At 45.3% G+C, this 18,874-nt stretch overlaps 1 protein-coding gene across 1 annotated transcript in view; it reads right to left on the bottom strand.

The window, feature by feature from the left end:
* The window catches only part of ryr3 (ryanodine receptor 3), a 593,334-nt gene that overhangs the window by 83,315 nt on the left and 491,145 nt on the right, over nt 1-18,874 (bottom strand). The window contains 1 exon segment of the mRNA XM_072484927.1: nt 1,174-1,262. Coding sequence (XP_072341028.1) covers nt 1,174-1,262 — 89 coding nt within the window.

The following is an 18,874-nucleotide window of genomic DNA, read 5'->3' as shown; positions in this document are numbered from 1 at the left end:
TATGGTGATGGCAACCTCTCTATGACCAATTAGAAAGGTGCCTGTTCACTCGTTGCAGACAGAAGAGGCCACAAAAGTAAATTTCAAGAAGTTAGTCTTCCCTAGTTGCCTCAAATATCTTTCATTTGGTAGTAGAGAACTTCAGAATTGCTGAAAAAGAGAGACATGGCCTGAATCCTCTGATCAGGATCAGAAACCCCCATTTCTAACACTGACCAGATAAAAGAATATCCACTTCCTCCGATTCTTCTGGGAAATCTTTTGACGGAGAATCCAGAGAACTCACTGAGCACAGGAAACATCAGCGAAGGGAATCCATTCAGAAACCATACCCCGTTTACAGTTCCAGCTTCTGTATTTTGAAACTAAAGTTTACAATGTCCCAAAGCTTCTTTGAAAATTTGCAGAGCGAAGAAGGTAAGTGGGAAAGAGGGTAGAGTGGGTAAGGTGTGTACGGTAAGGTGGTACAGCAGAAGGTGGTAGGGTGACGAGGTCAGGTTGGTGGGGAGTCAGGGAAGAATCAGGTGATGAGGTGAGTCTGGTTAGGTCAACAGGGGAGTCGGAGGATCATGGGGGAGTCAGATGTTGGGGGCTAATCACATCAGGTCGGGGCAGGGGGAGAAAGAAGTTTGGCTGGAGTGATTGGCGAGCTAGTTGTGATTGGCGAGTCAGTTGTATAGTTAGCCAGGTAATAGACTTGGTTTTAATTTGTCTAACATTTCCTGGGTAATTGTCCAGGTAATGAAAGTGTCCAAAGTTTCGGACAGGAATTCAGAGTTGGAGACTTTTCCAGATGGTCCCGGGAAGCAGGGGACTTGCCTTTCTGAAATTCAGACTTCCCGGACAATTCCCACAGAATGCCTGCACTGGGACATCGAAGGGTTCACGTCGTGTATCTTGGGGGGTGGGGAGTTTGCATCTAGTCTTCAACTGTCTGGCGATTGGAAGATCTTGGCCATTACCTAAACTTTTTCAGAGTCGACTTGTCCACCAATTGGCTCTTTTTTCTCAAGCAGTATAAATTATTGCTCTCTTTGAAATTTGGCATTCTTGCATCTGTTCTGATGAGTGGAAGTTTGAAAGCTTTGACAGGATGTCTCTTTTAGCCACAGTATTCAAATTAACCATTTTGTTCTGAATTTCACGTAACTTCATTGCATATTGTGGGATTACCTGAAGGCGCAAAAGATAGTCAACAGTGCTGATAATGATATTCACTGTTGTTGTGTTCCCTGTTTGCGTTCTCAGATAATTCTGGAAATCTACAATTTAAAAGAAAAATCTTTAAAACATCAGAGAATACATAATTGTGCTGTGAAATATGGTATAGGAAGTAGGAGAGTTTGTGTCCAAAATCACTTTTGAAGTAAAGTACAAGAGCATGATCATTATTAAGGATTAATTTACACAAGGGGCTCATGGCCTTCATTAGAATACCAGAAATATATGCACAAATAAAATGAATGGAAATACATCTGGATTGAGATATTCCTAACCTAGTAAGCCAACATTATTTTAATACTAATGGTGTATTTTCATTGTGTCTTTTTCGTGCGGCATTTTGCAGGTTAAGATCAGAATGATTTAAAACTAAATTCTGTTTGAGACTTGCACATTTCAATTATTCCTGTATATTTGTTCTCCAAGATTGAATAAGACCAATTGGCTTTTAAGTGTTATTGACAATGCTATTTGGGTTGATGTCACCAGCAACACTTCCTGCTAATTGATTGCTTTGTTCTGGAAATGACCAGTGGATTTGCAGACACTCCAGGGAATAGTCTTTCATTTCTTTATGTTTTTAATTCTATGAGAGATTGGTAGTTTTGTTTGGCTTTCCAAGATTGATTTCCTGTGTTCCTAGTTGAGCTTCAAAAGGTAATGGGAAATATATCTTGGGCAACCTTCAGCAGTTAAGGTCATTGAGATAGAAGACTTAAAATTGATGGGAGTACTTTTAACTCCCCAAAATGAGTGGGCTAGCAAACATATCAACCCCACCATCTCATAAATCAAGGAACAAACTCTTTAAAAAAAAAAAAATTTGGTATAAAAATGAGTCAAATACATAAACTAATACGGATTAGCATTTGGTTTATAAATCTCATTATTTAATCTCAGATCAGAAACATTTTGCAAAAGCTATATATCACTGTCTCTGAAAATGCTTTACAGGAACATTTAAAAAATCCTACCTATTATTAGCTGTATAATCTGTCAGAATAGTCAAGAGAGTCAGCTTTGTATATCTGCATGCTAGATTGATGAATGCTTGAGGCAGGTTTCTGGGGCGATATTCAACAATTCTGCATCCAAATATTGTCGAAAACCAGTCAGAGTGATTATGCGCAATGTCAGTCCTTCTGCACTCCTGTGTTGGGACAGTGCAAGCAATATTGCCCCTGCATGGGCCTCTGTCCGGTGAACTGACTGCAAAGAAAACCAGAAGAAGGTTTTATCCAACTAAAATAAGTGGTCTTTTTAGAGCCAGACGTTTAAGCATTTTGTCATGAGAATGTCACTTCAAAAAATGTTTGGCTGCTCATGTTACTGCAGTGATGTCAGAGTGTGGGTGGAGCTGAGCTCTGGTTCTGCTTTTTAGTTTCACTTTAAGAAAAGCTTGGGTGTGTCTGTCTTTTTGTTTTTGTTTTTCAGTGTTGCAGCTGAAGTCAGCCAAAGCAGCTGTACTGTTGATCTGTCCGCCATGAAGGACGATCTCTTGATCATTTGGTGAATTCAGAAATTTTAATGTTTTCAGTATGGAATGTCAACCCTGATGTGCTTCTATTTAAAGGATGTTAAGTCTTTTGGATGTTACTACGTCATCTTCTTCACAGCCTTCAACACGTCATTGATGACGATGAACATCTTGCCAAGGTCATCCCCACACCCCCACTACTTGCCTTCAAACAACTGCGCAACCTCAAACAAACCATTGTTTGCAGCAAACTACCCAGTCTTCAGAACAGAGACCATGACACCACACAACCCTGCCATGGCAATCTCTGCAAGACGTGCCAGATCATCGACATGGATACCACTATTACACGTGAGAACACCACCCACCAGGTACGCGGTACATACTCGTGCGACTTGGCCAACGTTGTCTACCTCATACGCTGCAGGAAAGGATGTCCCGAAGCGTGGTACATTGGCGAGACCATGCAGACACTGCGACAACGAATGAACGGACATCGCGCAACAATCACCAGGCAGGAATGTTCCCTTCCAGTCGGGGAACACTTCAGCAGTCAAGGGCATTCAGCCTCTGATCTCCGGGTAAGCGTTCTCCAAGGCGGCCTTCAGGACGCGCGACAACGCAGAATCGCCGAGCAGAAACCTATAGCCAAGTTCCGCACACATGAGTGCGGCCACAACCGGGACCTGGGATTCATGTCGCATTACATTCATCCCCCACCATCTGGCCTGCGAAATGCTACCAACTGTCCTGGCTTGATACAATTCACACCTCTTTAACCTGGGGTTACCCCATCTCTGGATCTGTAAAGATTTAATCACCTGCTAATGGTCGCATTCCAAGCATTGTTTGGCATCTTTGAATTTGTCTATATATGTGTTTCTGGAACAGACCTCTTCATTCACCTGAGGAAGGAGCAGCGCCCCGAAAGCTAGTGACATCGAAACAAACCTGTTGGACTTTAACCTGGTGTTGTAAGACTTCGTACAGATGTTAAAAGGACAGCTTAAAGGATTACTTAGTGTTGTATTCTTTGGAGGTTATCTTTGAATTAATGGTTGTTAAGATGTTCACTGTTTGTTTTAAAAAGGTTAACTTGAGTTCATAGAATAAACATTGTTTTGCTTTAAAAAAGAACTTTTCCATTTCTGAAGTACCACACTTGTAGAGTGGGCTATGTGCTCCCCATACCACAATCTATTAATAGTCGTGGGTCAGGTGAACTCCATGATACACTTTGGGGTTCTCTAAACCATGACACATAACAATTGGGGGCTCGAGGGGGATAAAAGTCTATCTATTGGATTGACTTAGTGAACTTAAAGACAGTGAGGGGTGAGCATATTGTGGTTGCTTTTCAGGTGTGGTATTTTAGTTTAAGTGGGGAGTGTGTTGTGGACAATGGCTCTTTCAGAGGCTCAGGTGTTTTTGGGGGTGGAGACGGTCACACGCAGTACCTTACGGACAGAGACTAAAAGCAGACTGTTAGATTTGGCAAAAACATTGCAGTTAACATTACCTGACAAAATGCAAAAAGATGAGGTAATTATGGCGGTGGCTAAGCATTTAAAGTTGCCTGAGATACAGTTTGACTCATTGGAAATGGCAAAAATTCAGTTACAAATTAAACAAATGGAACATGAGAAAGAATTAAAGCAGCTTGAATACGAAAGAGAGAGAGAGGAAAAAGAAAGCGAACGAGAGGAAGAAGAAAGAGAGAGATAGAGAGGACAAAGAAAAGGAGAGAGAAGAAAGGAGAGAAGAAAGGAGAAAAGAAAGAATAGCCCTAGCAGAACAAAAAGAGAAAGGGAGATACAGATCAGGGAAAAAGATAAAGAGAGAGAGTTTGAACTTCAGAAAATGGCCATGAAACATGACAGTCAGTTAAAATTGGCAGACGTAAAGGGAAACGTACAGTTGGATGATAGTGATGAGGATAGTGAGAAAGAGCATCTTAGTCGAAGGCTTGGTGGGGATCTATTTAAATATGTCCAAGCATTGCCAAGGTTTGATGAGAATGAGGTAGAAGCCTATTTCATTTCATTTGAGAAGGTAGCTAAACAAATGAAATGGCCACAGGACATGTGAGTATTACTGATTCAAACAAAGCTGGTAGGTAGGGCTAGTGAAGTGTGTGCATCACTATCAGAGGGGGTATCAGTGACGTACGAGGAGGAGAAAAAATACATCTTAGGTGCATATGGTTTCCGACATCAGTTTCAGCCGGTGAGGGATAGAAACTGGGGACATGAGAAATACTCAAGTGGTAAAGGTAAAGGTGATCTGATGGGAGTTAATAAAGAGAGTGTACCTCAGATTAAAAAAGAAATCCAGGAGGGTGAAAAAAAAATGAAAAATTTCAAATGTTTTCACTGTAATAAACTAGGCCATGTAAAGTCACAGTGTTGGTGGTTGAAGAAAAGCACTGGGAAGGCTGATGTGGTAAAACCGGATAAGACAGTAGGGTTTGGTAAAGTGGTAAAGGAAAGCGCAAGTGAAGCGAAGGAGGTGCAAAAGATTGTACAGACAGATCCAGAGTTGATTGATAAGAAGGTGCCAGATCTCTTTAAAGAATTTACTTGTGTGGTTAATGTTTACTCATGTGTATCAGTAGGAGTAGGTAAATAAGTCACAATTTTAAGAGATATGGGAGCTAGTCAATCTTTAATGGTAAGAGATGAGGAGTTATGTAGTTTGGGAAGAATATTGCCAGAAAAGGTGGTAATATGTGGAATTCAGTGTGAGAGGAGTAGTGTTCCATTATATAAGGTAAGGTTGGAAAGTCCAGTGAAGAGTGGTGAAGTGGTAGTAGGAGTAATAGAGAAACTATCTTGTCCAGGAATACAGTTTATCTTGGGTAATGATATAGCTGGATCGCAAGTGGGAGTGATGCCTACTGTGGTTGATAAGCCAGTGGAAAATCAGACAACTGAAGTGTTGAAGGACAAATATCCTGGGATTTTTCCGGATTGTGTAGTAACAAGGTTGCAAAGTCACACGTTAAGACAAGAGGAGAAATCAAAGAGTGAAGATGACGTGGAAGTGCAATTGTCAGAAACTATTTTTGATCAGATGGTTGAAAAAAAAAACAAGAACAGGTGGAGGATGAGGCGGATATTTTTAGTTCAGGAAAATTGGAGTTACAACAAAAAGATCTAGAAATAAAACGGATGTATCAGAAAGCATACACGGAAGAGGAATCTGAGTGTCTCCCAGAGTGTTAGTACCGTAAAAGTGATGCCTTGATGAGAAAATGGAGACCTTTACATATGCAGGCGGATGTAAAGTGGGCAGAAGTTCATCAAGTAGTATTGCCGGTAGGGTATAGAAAGGCGGTGTTGCGAGTTGCACATGAGGTACCAGTGGGAGGTCATTTGGGAATAAGGAAAACTTAAGCTAAAATAAAAAACATTTTTATTGGCCTGGACTACATAAAGATGTAGTCAATCATGTCACACATGTCAAGTGATAGGGAAACCTCAAGCAGTGATAAAACCTGCGCCCTTAATACCCATTCCAGCATTTGAGGAACCTTTTACAATTGATTGCATAGGACCGCTTCCTAAAACAAAAAGTGGGAATCAATATCTTTTGACTATAATGGATGTGGCTACTAGGTTTCCAGAGGCCATTCCAGTACGTAATATTACAGCTAAAAAGCTTGTGGAGGAGTTACTTAAATTCTTTACCAGATATGGACTACCCACAGAAACACAATCGGATCAAGGATCAAATTGTACTTCAAGGTTATTCAAAGAAGTTATGGATAGCTTAGAAATAAAACAATTTAAATCAACTGCGTACCATCCAGAATCGCAGGGAGCGTTAGAAAGGTGGCACCAAACATTAAAGACAATGGGCATTATTCACCCCCCCCCCCCCCACGCCGGGTGGGTGAATTGCCGACTCCCGCGTGCGATTCTCCCACCCCCCCGGAAACCAATGGCATGCGATTCGCACAGGGCCGCTCAGAGAACTGGCGAGCAGCGATTCTCCTGCACGGATGGGCCGAGCAGCCGCTACGACACAACAGGTTCCTGCCGGTGCCGTCCACCCCTGGTCGCTGCCGGCAGGAACTCTGCGGGAACGCTGGGGGGAGGCGGCCTGTGGGGGAGGGAGGGGGGCTCCTTCACCGGGGTGGCCTCCGATGGGGTCTGGCCTGCGACCGGGGCCCACCAATCGGCGGGCCGCCCTCTCCCCCCCCGGGCCTACCTCCTTCTGTGCGTGGCCCCAGAACACTGGCCCCATGTTGATGAGGGGCCGGCGTGCGTAAGACGTTCCCCGTGCATGTGCAGGATGGCGCGTCCCAACTGCGCATGTGCAGGATTTGGCGCTGCGTAAGGACGCTGGAGTGCCGTGAACCGTTCCAGCGCCGTGCTGGCCCCCTGTGAATTCCATTCGTACTGTTTGCAATTAGGGATGCACCTAATGAGTCAACCAAATTCAGTCCTTTTGAACTAATTTTTGGTCATGAGGTAAGAGGACCACTGAAATTGATTAAGGAAAAATTGGGACTTCCGGGTGCGGCGATGACCAGCTGAGTCGCACGTTTCGGCAGCTCCCAGTGAAACGGACTTTTGGGCTCTTGATAGGAGCCCCAACGGCAATTTTGACGGCTAAAAACACTGTGCGGTAAACCAGAAGGGAATCCCCCCTGGATACGGATGAAAAAAGGAGGAGAAAGTGGCCGGATTGCAGTGGATCCTTTAGAACAGCGGCAAGGAAGGCAAGCAAAAACCAAGATGGCGTCGGAAGGTGGCAGTTTAACATGGGGCCCTGAACAACAAGAGTTCTTGAAATGCTGTGTGGAAGAGCTCAAAAAGGAAATGAAGAAAGAGCTGTTGGCCCCGATACTACAGGCGATCGAAGGGCTAAAGGAGGAACAAAAGACCCAGGAGCGGGAGCTTCGGGTCGTGAAGGCAAAGGCAGCCGAGAATGAGGACGACATACAGGGCCTGGTGGTGAAGACGGAGATGCATGAGGCACATCAGAAACGATGTGTGGAAAGGCTGGAGGCACTGGAGAACGCAAGGAGGAACAACCTGAGGATTCTTGGTCTTCCTGAAGGTGCGGAGGGAGCGGACGTCGGGGCATATGTGAGCACGATGCTGCACTCGTTAATGGGAGCGGAGGTCCCGGCGGGTCCGTTGGAGGTGGAGGGAGCATACCGAGTGATGGTGCGAGGACCGAGAGCAGGACAAATTCCCAGAGCCATAGTGGTGTGATTCCTCCGTTTTAAAGATAGAGAAATGGTCCTTAGATGGGCAAAGAAAACTCGGAGCAGTAAATGGGAGAACGCGGTGATCACGTTTATCAAGACTGGAGTGCGGAGGTGGCGAGAAGGAGGGCGAGCTTTAATCGGGCCAAGGCGGTGCTTCATAAAAAGATAAAATTTGGAATGCTGCAACCGGCAAGACTGTGGGTCACATATCGAGGGAGGCACCACTACTTTCAGACGGCGGATGAAGCGTGGACTTTTATTGTGGAAGAAAAACTGGAATGAGCAGGTTATTAAAAAGAACGTTTGAACAAAGTGGTGGGGCGAATGTGAGGGGCGAAGAGGGGGGTTAAAAAGGGGGGAAAGAGGAGTTTTATGTACTAATCCTGCGATGTGGTAACTTTTCTCTCTTCCACAGGTGGTGATGGGGGAGGAGGGGAGGTGGAGGAGATGGGGCGTTGGCCATTGGGGGCGGGGTCAAGGGAGAAGCGCCGGCTTGGTTCCCGCGCTTTGATAATCATGGCGGGAATAGAGAAGCAGGAAGGAGGGGGCGTCGCACGGTGCGAGCCGAGGTCACGGGGGGAAGCCGAGGTCGGCCAGAGTTTGCTGACTTCTGGGAGCAACATGGGGGGAGTAATTACGCTAGCGGGGGATCTAGCGGGGGGGTGGGGGTGGGAGGGGGGAATTACTGGGTAGGCTGCTGCTGGGTAGAGGGGGGAGCTGGTATGGGAGGGGATGGGCGGGGGGGCACCGCCTGGGGGAGATACAGCTGCGTGGGAACCGGGTGAGGAGCTGGAAAAAGGGGATGGCTAATCGACAAGGGGGGGGGGGTAGGAAGCCCCCCAACCCGGCTGATCACGTGGAACGTGAGAGGGCTGAACTGGCCGATAAAGAGGGCACGGGTACTCGCACACCTTAAGAAACTTAAGGCAGATGTGGTTATGTTACAGGAAACGCACCTGAAACTGATAGACCAGGTTAGGCTACGCAAAGGATGGGTGGGGCAGGTGTTCCATTCGGGGCTAGATGCGAAAAACAGGGGGTGGCTATATTAGTGGGGAAGCGGGTAATGTTCGAGGCAAAGACTATAGTGGCGGATAACGGGGGCAGATACGTGATGGTGAGTGGCAAACTACAGGGGGAGACGGTGGTTTTGGTAAACGTATATGCCCCGAACTGGGATGATGCCAATTTTATGAGGCGGATGCTAGGACGCATTCCGGACCTAGAGATGGGAAAGCTGATAATGGGGGGAGATTTTAATACGGTGTTGGAACCAGGGCTGGATAGGTCGAAGTCCAGGACTGGAAGGAGGCCGGCAGCAGCCAAGGTACTTAAAGATTTTATGGAGCAGATGGGAGGTGTAGACCCGTGGAGATTTAGCAGACCGAGGAGTAAGGAGTTCTCGTTTTTCTCCTATGTCCATAAAGTCTACTCGCGAATAGACTTTTTTGTGCTGGGAAGGGCGTTGATCCCGAAGGTGAGGGGAACGGAGTATACGGCTATAGCCATTTCGGATCACGCTCCACACTGGGTAGACTTGGAGATAGGGGAGGAAACAGGAGGGCGCCCACCCTGGAGAATGGACATGGGACTAATGGCAGATGAGGGGGTGTGTCTAAGGGTGAGGGGGTGCATTGAAAAGTACTTGGAACTCAATGATAATGGGGAGGTCCAGGTGGGAGTGGTCTGGGAGGCGCTGAAGGCGGTGGTTAGAGGGGAGCTGATATCAATAAGGGCACATAAAGGGAAGCAGGAGAGTAAGGAACGGGAGCGGTTGCTGCAAGAACTTTTGAGGGTGGACAGACAATATGCGGAAGCACCGGAGGAGGGACTGTACAGGGAAAGGCAAAGGCTACATGTAGAATTTGACTTGCTGACTACGGGCACTGCAGAGGCACAATGGAGGAAGGCACAGGGTGTACAGTACGAATATGGGGAGAAGGCGAGCAGGTTGCTGGCACACCAATTGAGGAAAAGGGGAGCAGCGAGGGAAATAGGGGGAGTGAGGGATGAGGAAGGAGAGATGGAGCGGGGAGCGGAGAGAGTGAATGGAGTGTTCAAGACATTTTATAAAAAATTATGTGAAGCTCAACCCCCGGATGGGAGGGAGAGAATGATGGGCTTTTTGGATCGGCTGGAATTTCCCAAGGTGGAAGAGCAGGAAAGGGTGGGACTGGGAGCACAGATCGAGGTAGAAGAAGTGGTGAAAGGAATTAGGAGCATGCAGGCGGGAAAGGCCCCGGGACCGGATGGATTCCCAGTCGAATTCTATAGAAAATATGTGGACTTGCTCGCCCCGGTATTGACGAGGACCTTTAATGAGGCAAAGGAAAGGGGACAACTGCCCCCGACTATGTCTGAAGCAACGATATCGCTTCTCTTAAAGAAGGAAAAGGACCCGCTACAATGCGGGTCCTATAGACCTATTTCCCTCCTAAATGTAGATGCCAAGATCCTGGCCAAGGTAATGGCAATGAGAATAGAGGAATGTGTCCCGGGGGTGGTCCACGAGGACCAAACTGGGTTTGTGAAGGGGAGACAGCTGAACACGAATATACGGAGGCTGTTAGGGGTAATGATGATGGCCCCACCAGAGGGGGAAACGGAGATAGTAGTGGCGATGGATGCCGAGAAAGCATTTGATAGAGTGGAGTGGGATTATTTGTGGGAGGTGTTGAGGAGATTTGGTTTTGGAGAGGGGTATGTTAGATGGGTGCAGCTGTTGTATAGGGCCCCGATGGCGAGCGTGGTCATGAATGGACGGGGATCTGCATATTTTCGGCTCCATAGAGGGACAAGGCAGGGATGCCCTCTGCCCCCATTATTGTTTGCACTGGCGATTGAGCCCCTGGCGATAGCATTGAGGGGTTCCAAGAAGTGGAGGGGAGTACTTAGAGGAGGAGAAGAACACCGGGTATCTTTGTATGCGGACGATTTGTTACTATATGTGGCAGACCCGGCGGAGGGGATGCCAGAAATAATGCGGATACTTGGGGAGTTTGGGGATTTTTCAGGGTATAAATTGAACATGGGGAAAAGTGAGTTGTTTGTGGTGCATCCAGGGGAGCAGAGTAGAGAAATAGAGGACCTACCGTTGAGGAAGGTAACAAGGGACTTTCGTTACCTGGGGATCCAGATAGCCAAGAATTGGGGCACATTGCATAGGTTAAATTTAACGCGGTTGGTGGAACAAATGGACGAGGGTTTCAAGAGATGGGATATGGTATCCCTGTCACTGGCAGGGAGGGTGCAGGCGGTTAAGATGGTGGTCCTCCCGAGATTCCTCTTTGTGTTTCAGTGCCTCCCGGTGGTGATCACGAAGGCTTTTTTTAAAAGGATTGAAAAGAGCATCATGGGTTTTGTGTGGGCCGGGAAGACCCCGAGAGTGAGGAAGGGATTCTTACAGCGTAGCAGGGATAGGGGGGGGGGCTGGCACTACCGAGCCTAAGTGAGTATTATTGGGCCGCTAATATTTCAATGGTGAGTAAGTGGATGGGAGAGGAGGAGGGAGCGGCGTGGAAGAGATTAGAGAGGGCGTCCTGTAGGGGGACTAGCCTACAGGCTATGGTGACAGCCCCATTGCCGTTCTCACCGAGGAACTACACCACAAGCCCGGTGGTGGTGGCTACACTGAAGATTTGGGGACAGTGGAGACGGCACAGGGGAAAGACTGGAGCCTTGGGGGGGGTCCCCGATAAGAAACAACCATAGGTTTGCCCCGGGGGGAATGGATGGGGGATATGGAATGTGGCAAAGAGCAGGAATAACGCAACTGAAAGATCTGTTTGTGGATGGGAAGTTCGTGAGTCTGGGAGCGCTGACCGAGAAATATGGGTTGCCCCAAGGGAATGCATTCAGGTATATGCAACTGAGGGCTTTTGCGAGGCAACAGGTGAGGGAATTCCCGCAGCTCCCGACACAAGAGGTGCAGGACAGAGTGATCTCAAAGACATGGGTGGGGGATGGTAAGGTGTCAGATATATATAGGGAAATGAGGTACGAAGGGGAGACTATGGTAGATGAACTAAAAGGGAAATGGGAAGAAGAGCTGGGGGAGGAGATCGAGGAGGGGCTGTGGGCAGATGCCCTAAGCAGGGTAAACTCGTCGTCCTCGTGTGCAAGGCTAAGCCTGATTCAGTTTAAGGTATTACACAGGGCGCATATGACTGGAGCATGGCTCAGTAAATTTTTTGGGGTGGAGGATAGGTGTGCGAGGTGCTCGAGAAGCCCAGCGAATCATACCCATATGTTTTGGTCATGCCCGGCACTACAGGGGTTTTGGATGGGGGTGACAAAGGTGCTTTCAAAAGTAGTGGGGGTCCGGGTCGAACCAAGCTGGGGGTTGGCTATATTTGGGGTTGCACAAGAGCTGGGAGTGCAGGAGGCGAGAGAGGCCGATGTTTTGGCCTTTGCATCCCTAGTAGCCCGGCGCAGGATATTGTTAATGTGGAAAGAAGCCAGGCCCCCGGGGGTGGAGACCTGGATAAATGACATGGCAGGGTTTATAAAGCTAGAGCGGATTAAGTTCGTTCTAAGGGGGTCGGCTCAAGGGTTCACCAGGCGGTGGCAACCGTTCGTCGAATACCTCGCAGAAAGATAGATGGAATGGAAAAAAGAAGGCAGCAGCAGCAGCCCAGGATCGGGGGGGGGGGGGGGGGGGGGAGGGAGGAACCAGAAGGACTCTCAGGGTTGTTAATATATACTGTATAATATGTATAGGTCGTTGCGACAGATAATTATATATTGGACTGTTAAATTATATTTTTGGAGAGTGTTACTTGTGATAAGGCAGTTGCCAATTAGGGTTAGTTTTCATTTTTGTTATTTATTACTTATTCATTTTCTGTTTATAAAATAGGTCATTGTTATTTGTGTTGTTATAATATTGTGTAAAGGATGCACAATGTACTGTGTTGGTTGACCAAAAATTTTGAATAAAATATTTATTAAAAAAAAAAGGAAAAATTGGTGATTGCGAAATCCAAACTTACATTATTGGATTACGTGTCAAATTTTAAGGAACGATTAAATAGAGCAGGTGAATTGGCTAGACAACATTTAAAAGTTGCACAAAATGTGATGAAACGGGTAGCGGACAAGAAATCCAAAGTTTGTAGTTTTGCCAGTGGAGATAAAGTTTTAATATTGTTACCAGTGGTAGGTGAACCTTTAGAAGCAAGGTTTTGTGGATTGAAAGGAAATTAAGTGAGGTGAATTTTGTGGTAAAAATGGCAGATAGAAGGACGACTCACCAAGTGTGTCATGTGAATATGCTTAAAAGGTACTTTGAAAGGGAAGGAGAGAACAAAAGGAGGTTTTAATGATTCTAACTCAAAGTGACGAACCAAATCCAGATGACTGTGAATTTGACATACCTCAAATTAAATTGGAAAATGAGGAAGTTCTTAAAAATTGGGATAAATTGTTGAGTTATCTTCCAGAGGAAAAACGAACTGACCTGAAAGAGTTATTGATATCACATGGGCAAGTTTGTGGAGCTAAATTGGGAAGTTCTAAAATGGCTATACATGATGTAGATGTGGGAAATGCTGTTCCAATCAAACACCATCCAGATAGACATAACCCTTTAAAATTGGCATAGGTTAACAAAGAGATTGAGAGTATGCTTACAAGTGGCATAATTGAAGTGGGCTGCAGCCCATGGAGCTCACCCATAGCGATGGTACCAAAACCAGATGGTACCCAACGGTTGTGTGCGGACTATAGAAAAGTTAATGCAGTTACAAGAATGGGCTCCTATCCCACATTTGGAGGATTGCATTGAGAAAGTGGGACAATCAGCTTTTATTTCCAAACTGGATTTATTTAAAGGTTACTGGCAGGTACCTTTATCCGAAAGAGCGAAGGAGATTTCAGCTTTTGTGACTCCAGATTGTATATACCAATTCAAAGTTATGCCATTTGGCATGAAAAACGCCCCAGCCACGTTTCAACGGTTAACTAACAAAGTAATTTCAGGATTACCCAATTGTGCGGTATACATCGACAATCTGGTAATTTTCAGCTAGACATGGGCAGAACATTTGAAACATCTGATGGAGTTATTCGATCGACTTCAGGAGGCGGGTTTGGTGATAAACCTAGCCAAAAGTGAATTTGGAAAAGCCCAAATCACTTTCCTTGAGGAGTTTCCGATACCCTCAAGACAAAGGGAAATAATGCAATTTCTTGGCATAAGTGGATTTGATGGATCATTTGTGCAAAAGTTTTGTAGCGTGATTGCTCCACTGATGGACTTGCTGAAGAAACGTCGAAAATTTCAATGGACAGCGGACTGTCAACAGGCATTTGACTGCCTGAAAGCTGTGATAACCAATGCTCCTGTGTTGGAGAATTACAAAGGACTCTGTGATCAGATTGAACTAATGTATCTGACTTTAAAGAGAAATGCCGAGGCATAGAGAAATGGATGGATCGTGTAGAGACTGTCAATCGAGAAGGAATTTCAGTTGGAGGAAGAACGAAAAAAAAAAAGGACTATTATTATACCTGTTTGCGTGTGTTGTTTTTTTCAACGATAAAGTGTATTTACTGTGTGCATTTCTTAAAGAATGGTGAAAAGATGAAAAATGAAACCATCTTGAAGTTGATGGGGTTTTTTTTCTTGGGGGGAGGTGTCATGAAAATGTCACTTTAAGAAATGTTTAGTTGCTCATGTTACTGCAGTGATGTCAGAGTGTGGGTGGAACTGAGCTCTGGTTCTGCTTTTTAATTTCACTTTGAGAAAAGCTTGGGTGTGTCTGTCATTTTGGTTTCGTTTTTCAGTGTGTTGCAGCTGAAGTCACCAAAGCAGTTGTACTGTTGATCTCTCTGCCATGAAGGACTATCTCTTGATCATTTGGTGAATTCAGAAATTTAAATATTTTCAGTATTGAATGTAAACCCTGATGTGCTTCTGTTTAAAGGTTGTTAAGTCTTTTGGATGTTAAAAGGATAGCTTGAAGGATTACTTAGTGTTGCATTCTTTGGGGGTTATCTTTGAATTAATGGTTGCTAAGATGTTCACTGCTTGTTTTAAAAAGGTTAACTTGAGTTCATAGAATAAACATGGTTCTGCTTCAAAAAAGAACTTTTTCATTTCTGAAGTACCACACCTGTTGAGTGGGCCGTGTGCTCCCCATACCACAATCTATTAATAGTTGTGGGTCAGGTGAACTCCATGATACACTTTGGGGTTCTCTAAACCCTGACCCATAACAATTTTCAGAGACAATAATATAGTTTTTGCGAAGAGATCTGATCGGAGATTAAATCATGAGGTTTTTAAATCAAATGCTAATCCATATTGGTTTATGAGAAAAATAATAACTCATGATTTTTACACTGAAATTTTTGATTTCATTTTTAACACTTTGCTCCATGATTTATGAGATGGTGGGGGGTAATATCATTTTTTTTGGGGGGGGTGGTGAAAATTACTCCCATCTATTCTGAATCTTCCATCTTAACTGCTGTTCCTCACCTACCCCTTAAGTGTGTGAAGCCTGTAGAGCCTGAGGTTACAGCGGCTGTGATGGTCACTGAAGTTGCTTGCTGTTTGGATTGCACTTTAAATTCTGCCTTCCTCTTTTATGATAATAAACATGAATGTTGCAGATTAATTGCTGTTTTAATTCTTAACGTCAGTTATGGTCATAGTATAAATTAATTTTTATGCTTAAATTGTGGAATAATCGTTGCTTTAATCACAGTATCATTTTGAGAGCTGGGTTATGGGGGTGGGGTGGAGGCGTGGGGTGCTCTTTCCAAGGGCCGCTGCAGACTCGATGGGTCGAATGGCCTCCTTCTGCACTGTAAATTCTATGATTCATAGTTAACGTCAAAAGTAATACATAGCAACCTTTAGTACAGTGCGAGTTGTATGCGTGCAATTTATAGCAGTGTAGTCAACTGTGGATTGATTGCGGTTTTAATCACAGCAGTGATTCATGGCATCCTAATAGGTGCGCGGCAGTGATTCAGGCTCCAGGCACATGGCAGCAAGTAATTTCAGGCTTAACAGGTTTCAGGCTCCAAGCTTGCCAATGTGTTTCAACAGGTCCCACATCTGATTTCCTCTGCAGTCGACACTCTGATGAGGCCTATTGTGGGCATGACTGAGGGGCATGTGCCCACTCAATACCAAACCATCTGTACATCTACAGAAGACCAGTTAACAATGGCAAGTTTTCCAGAACTTTATCGTAAGTATGACTGAATTTGAAATTGCTTCTCGCATGGCAAATTTGCCAGATTTAGGGTCAGGGTTTGGTTAGGTTGGGAAGTAATCATTTAAAAAAAGAGCCCAAACCACCTCAAAACATGCACTTCTGGGTTTATGGGAGGTGAAATAGATGTTAAACAAGCAACACGCTCAAAGACGGTGGGACTCTTATTTACATATCTGAAGGAGACAAGTGCGTCTAAGGGGCAGGATTCTCCGCGAACCGGCGGGGCGGGCCACTCCGGCACCGAGGAGTGGCGTGAACCACTCTGGCATCGGGCTGCCCCGAAGGTGCGGAATCCTCCACACCTTGAGGGGCTAGGCCAGCGGCGCAGTGTTTGGCGCCATGCCAACCGGCGCGGCGCGATTCTTGCCCCCGCCAAAACCCCAGCACCGGAGAATACATAGAACATGCAATGCAGGAGGCCATTCGGCCCATCGAGTCTGCACCGACCCACTTAAGCCCTCATTTCTACCCCATCCCCGTAAACCAATAACCCCCTCCTAACCTTTTTGGTCACTAAGGGCAATTTATCATGGCCAATCCACCTAACCTGCACGTCTTTGGACTGTGGGAGGAAACCGGAGCACCCGGAGGAAACCCACACAGACATGGGGAAAACGTGCAGACTCCGCACAGACAGTGACCCAGCGGGGAATCGAACCTTGGACCCTTGCGCTTCGAAACCACAGTGCTATCCACTTGTGCTACCGTGCTGCCCTACGGTGGGGGGTCGGAGAATCCCACCCAAGGTTTTCATCAGAACAGATGAAAGATCATTGACCTGAAACATTAAACCTCTGGGTGCAGACATGATGGAGCCGAATGGCCTCCTTCGGAACTGTAACAATTCTGTTTTGTTCTGACTTGCTGAATATTTCCAGCAATTTCTGTTTTTATTTTGCACTTTAATATCAAGTTAGTACAGTTTTATTAATTGACACTTATTTCCCCTCTGTTAGAATTGGGGAAAGGCATGTTAAAAACTAGATAAAAAATGCAATTCGTTGTCACTGAGAATTATGACATCAGCATAAAAAAAGCAGATAAGGAAGATGGAAGGTCTGTGCTTACCACAGACCTTGCGAGGCTTCTGATTGGGTGGAATGGGGTATGGAAAATACACAATTGGATGGATCTTTCTTTTGCACTGGTTTTGTAATGATGGGTTCAGGTCGTTTTCAGTGGAGGAGGGTCAAGAAGGACATCGACCCAGACAGGTAGAGATGAATATATGAGTATGCCATGTCTAGTCCTCCCCAAATTATTTTAAGTTGTTCTTTAAAAGTGCTGCTCAGGTTATGTATTGCATTAATATTTATTTATCCTTGTAACCCGCAACACACTTTCAAGCGTTTATACAGCATTGTTTAAAAAAAAGAGTTCATCAATCAGAACATTTTATTGGGCATCTCTTCCAGAGAAAAACTAATCTGTGGAGGAAATAATCTTTATAGATTTAGCCTTGTATCATGATCTTGGACCAAACCCCAACAGATTCTGGGACACTGGACCGAAAACACAATATGTTTTTTTATTTTGTAAGAGGAAAGGATACCTCGCTCCAGGAGTGATTTCACACAAAATAGGGATATGGTATATTAAAACAAAATTTATGACTGACACAGTATTAAAATATCTTTAACATCACACCAGATAGTAGCTTACAATTACTGCTTAATCAATGCTGATTAATACAGTGAATACAATAACCCTTAACTGCTATCTTTCTTCCCACTCAAACACCAAAACAAAAACCCATCTCAGCTCTCAATCCACTGTTAAATACATGCAGCATTCAGGAATACCTTCTTTACAGAGATGTCTGTGAGAAAAAGAGATTCTTTGACACTGTTTAAAGAAAAAAATCTGAATCCTGTCAGAACCATGCAGAAACTCTGGTGGTATTTTGTGAGAAGCTGTTTCAGCTGGTTTTAGATCACCATCTAACCATACTCTTCTGAATGCTTGAAAATAAACTGCTCATCTATCTACAGACTTATTATTTTTATAAAAAATATACTTTATTAAAATTTTTCCACTTTACAAATTTTTCCACAATTTTTCCACTTTACAAATCAACATAAGAGATAACACAATAACTAATAAGTAACATTATTTAAATAAAGTAGTGAACTAGCAAAGTAACAAGAAATAGTGCTCCCCCCCCCGCCCCCTCTGGGCTGCTGCTGCTGACGATCTATTTTCCCTAACGTCCGCGAGATAGTCAAGGAACGGTTGCCACCGCCTGGAGAACCCCTGAACCGATCCTCTCAACGCAAACTTCATCCGTTCCAGTTTTATGAACCCTGCCATGTCGTTTATCCAGGCCTCCACGCTGGGGGGGTTTCGCTTCCTTCCACATAAGTAAGATCCTTCGCCGGGCTACCAGGGACGCAAAGGCCAGAATATCGGCCTCTTTCGCCTCCTGCACTCCCGGCTCTTCCACTACCCCAAATATAGCTAACCCCCAGCCTGGCTTGACCCGGACCTTCACCACCTTTGAAATCACTCTTGCCACTCCCCTCCAGTACTCATCCAGTGCTGGACACGACCAGAACATATGTGTGTGGTTCGCCGGGCTTCCCAAACACCTCCCGCACCTGTCCTCCACCCCGAAGAACCTGCTCAGCCTCGTTCCCGTCATGTGTGCTCTGTGTAGAACCTTGAATTGTATCAGGCTAAGCCTGGCACACGAGGAAGAGGAATTTACCCTACTTAGGGCATCAG

Source organism: Scyliorhinus torazame, chromosome 2, assembly GCF_047496885.1.
Source record: "Scyliorhinus torazame isolate Kashiwa2021f chromosome 2, sScyTor2.1, whole genome shotgun sequence".
Lineage (NCBI taxonomy): Eukaryota > Metazoa > Chordata > Chondrichthyes > Carcharhiniformes > Scyliorhinidae > Scyliorhinus > Scyliorhinus torazame.
Note: the sequence above shows the minus strand (reverse complement) of the source record. Positions and strands in the feature narration are given on the sequence as shown.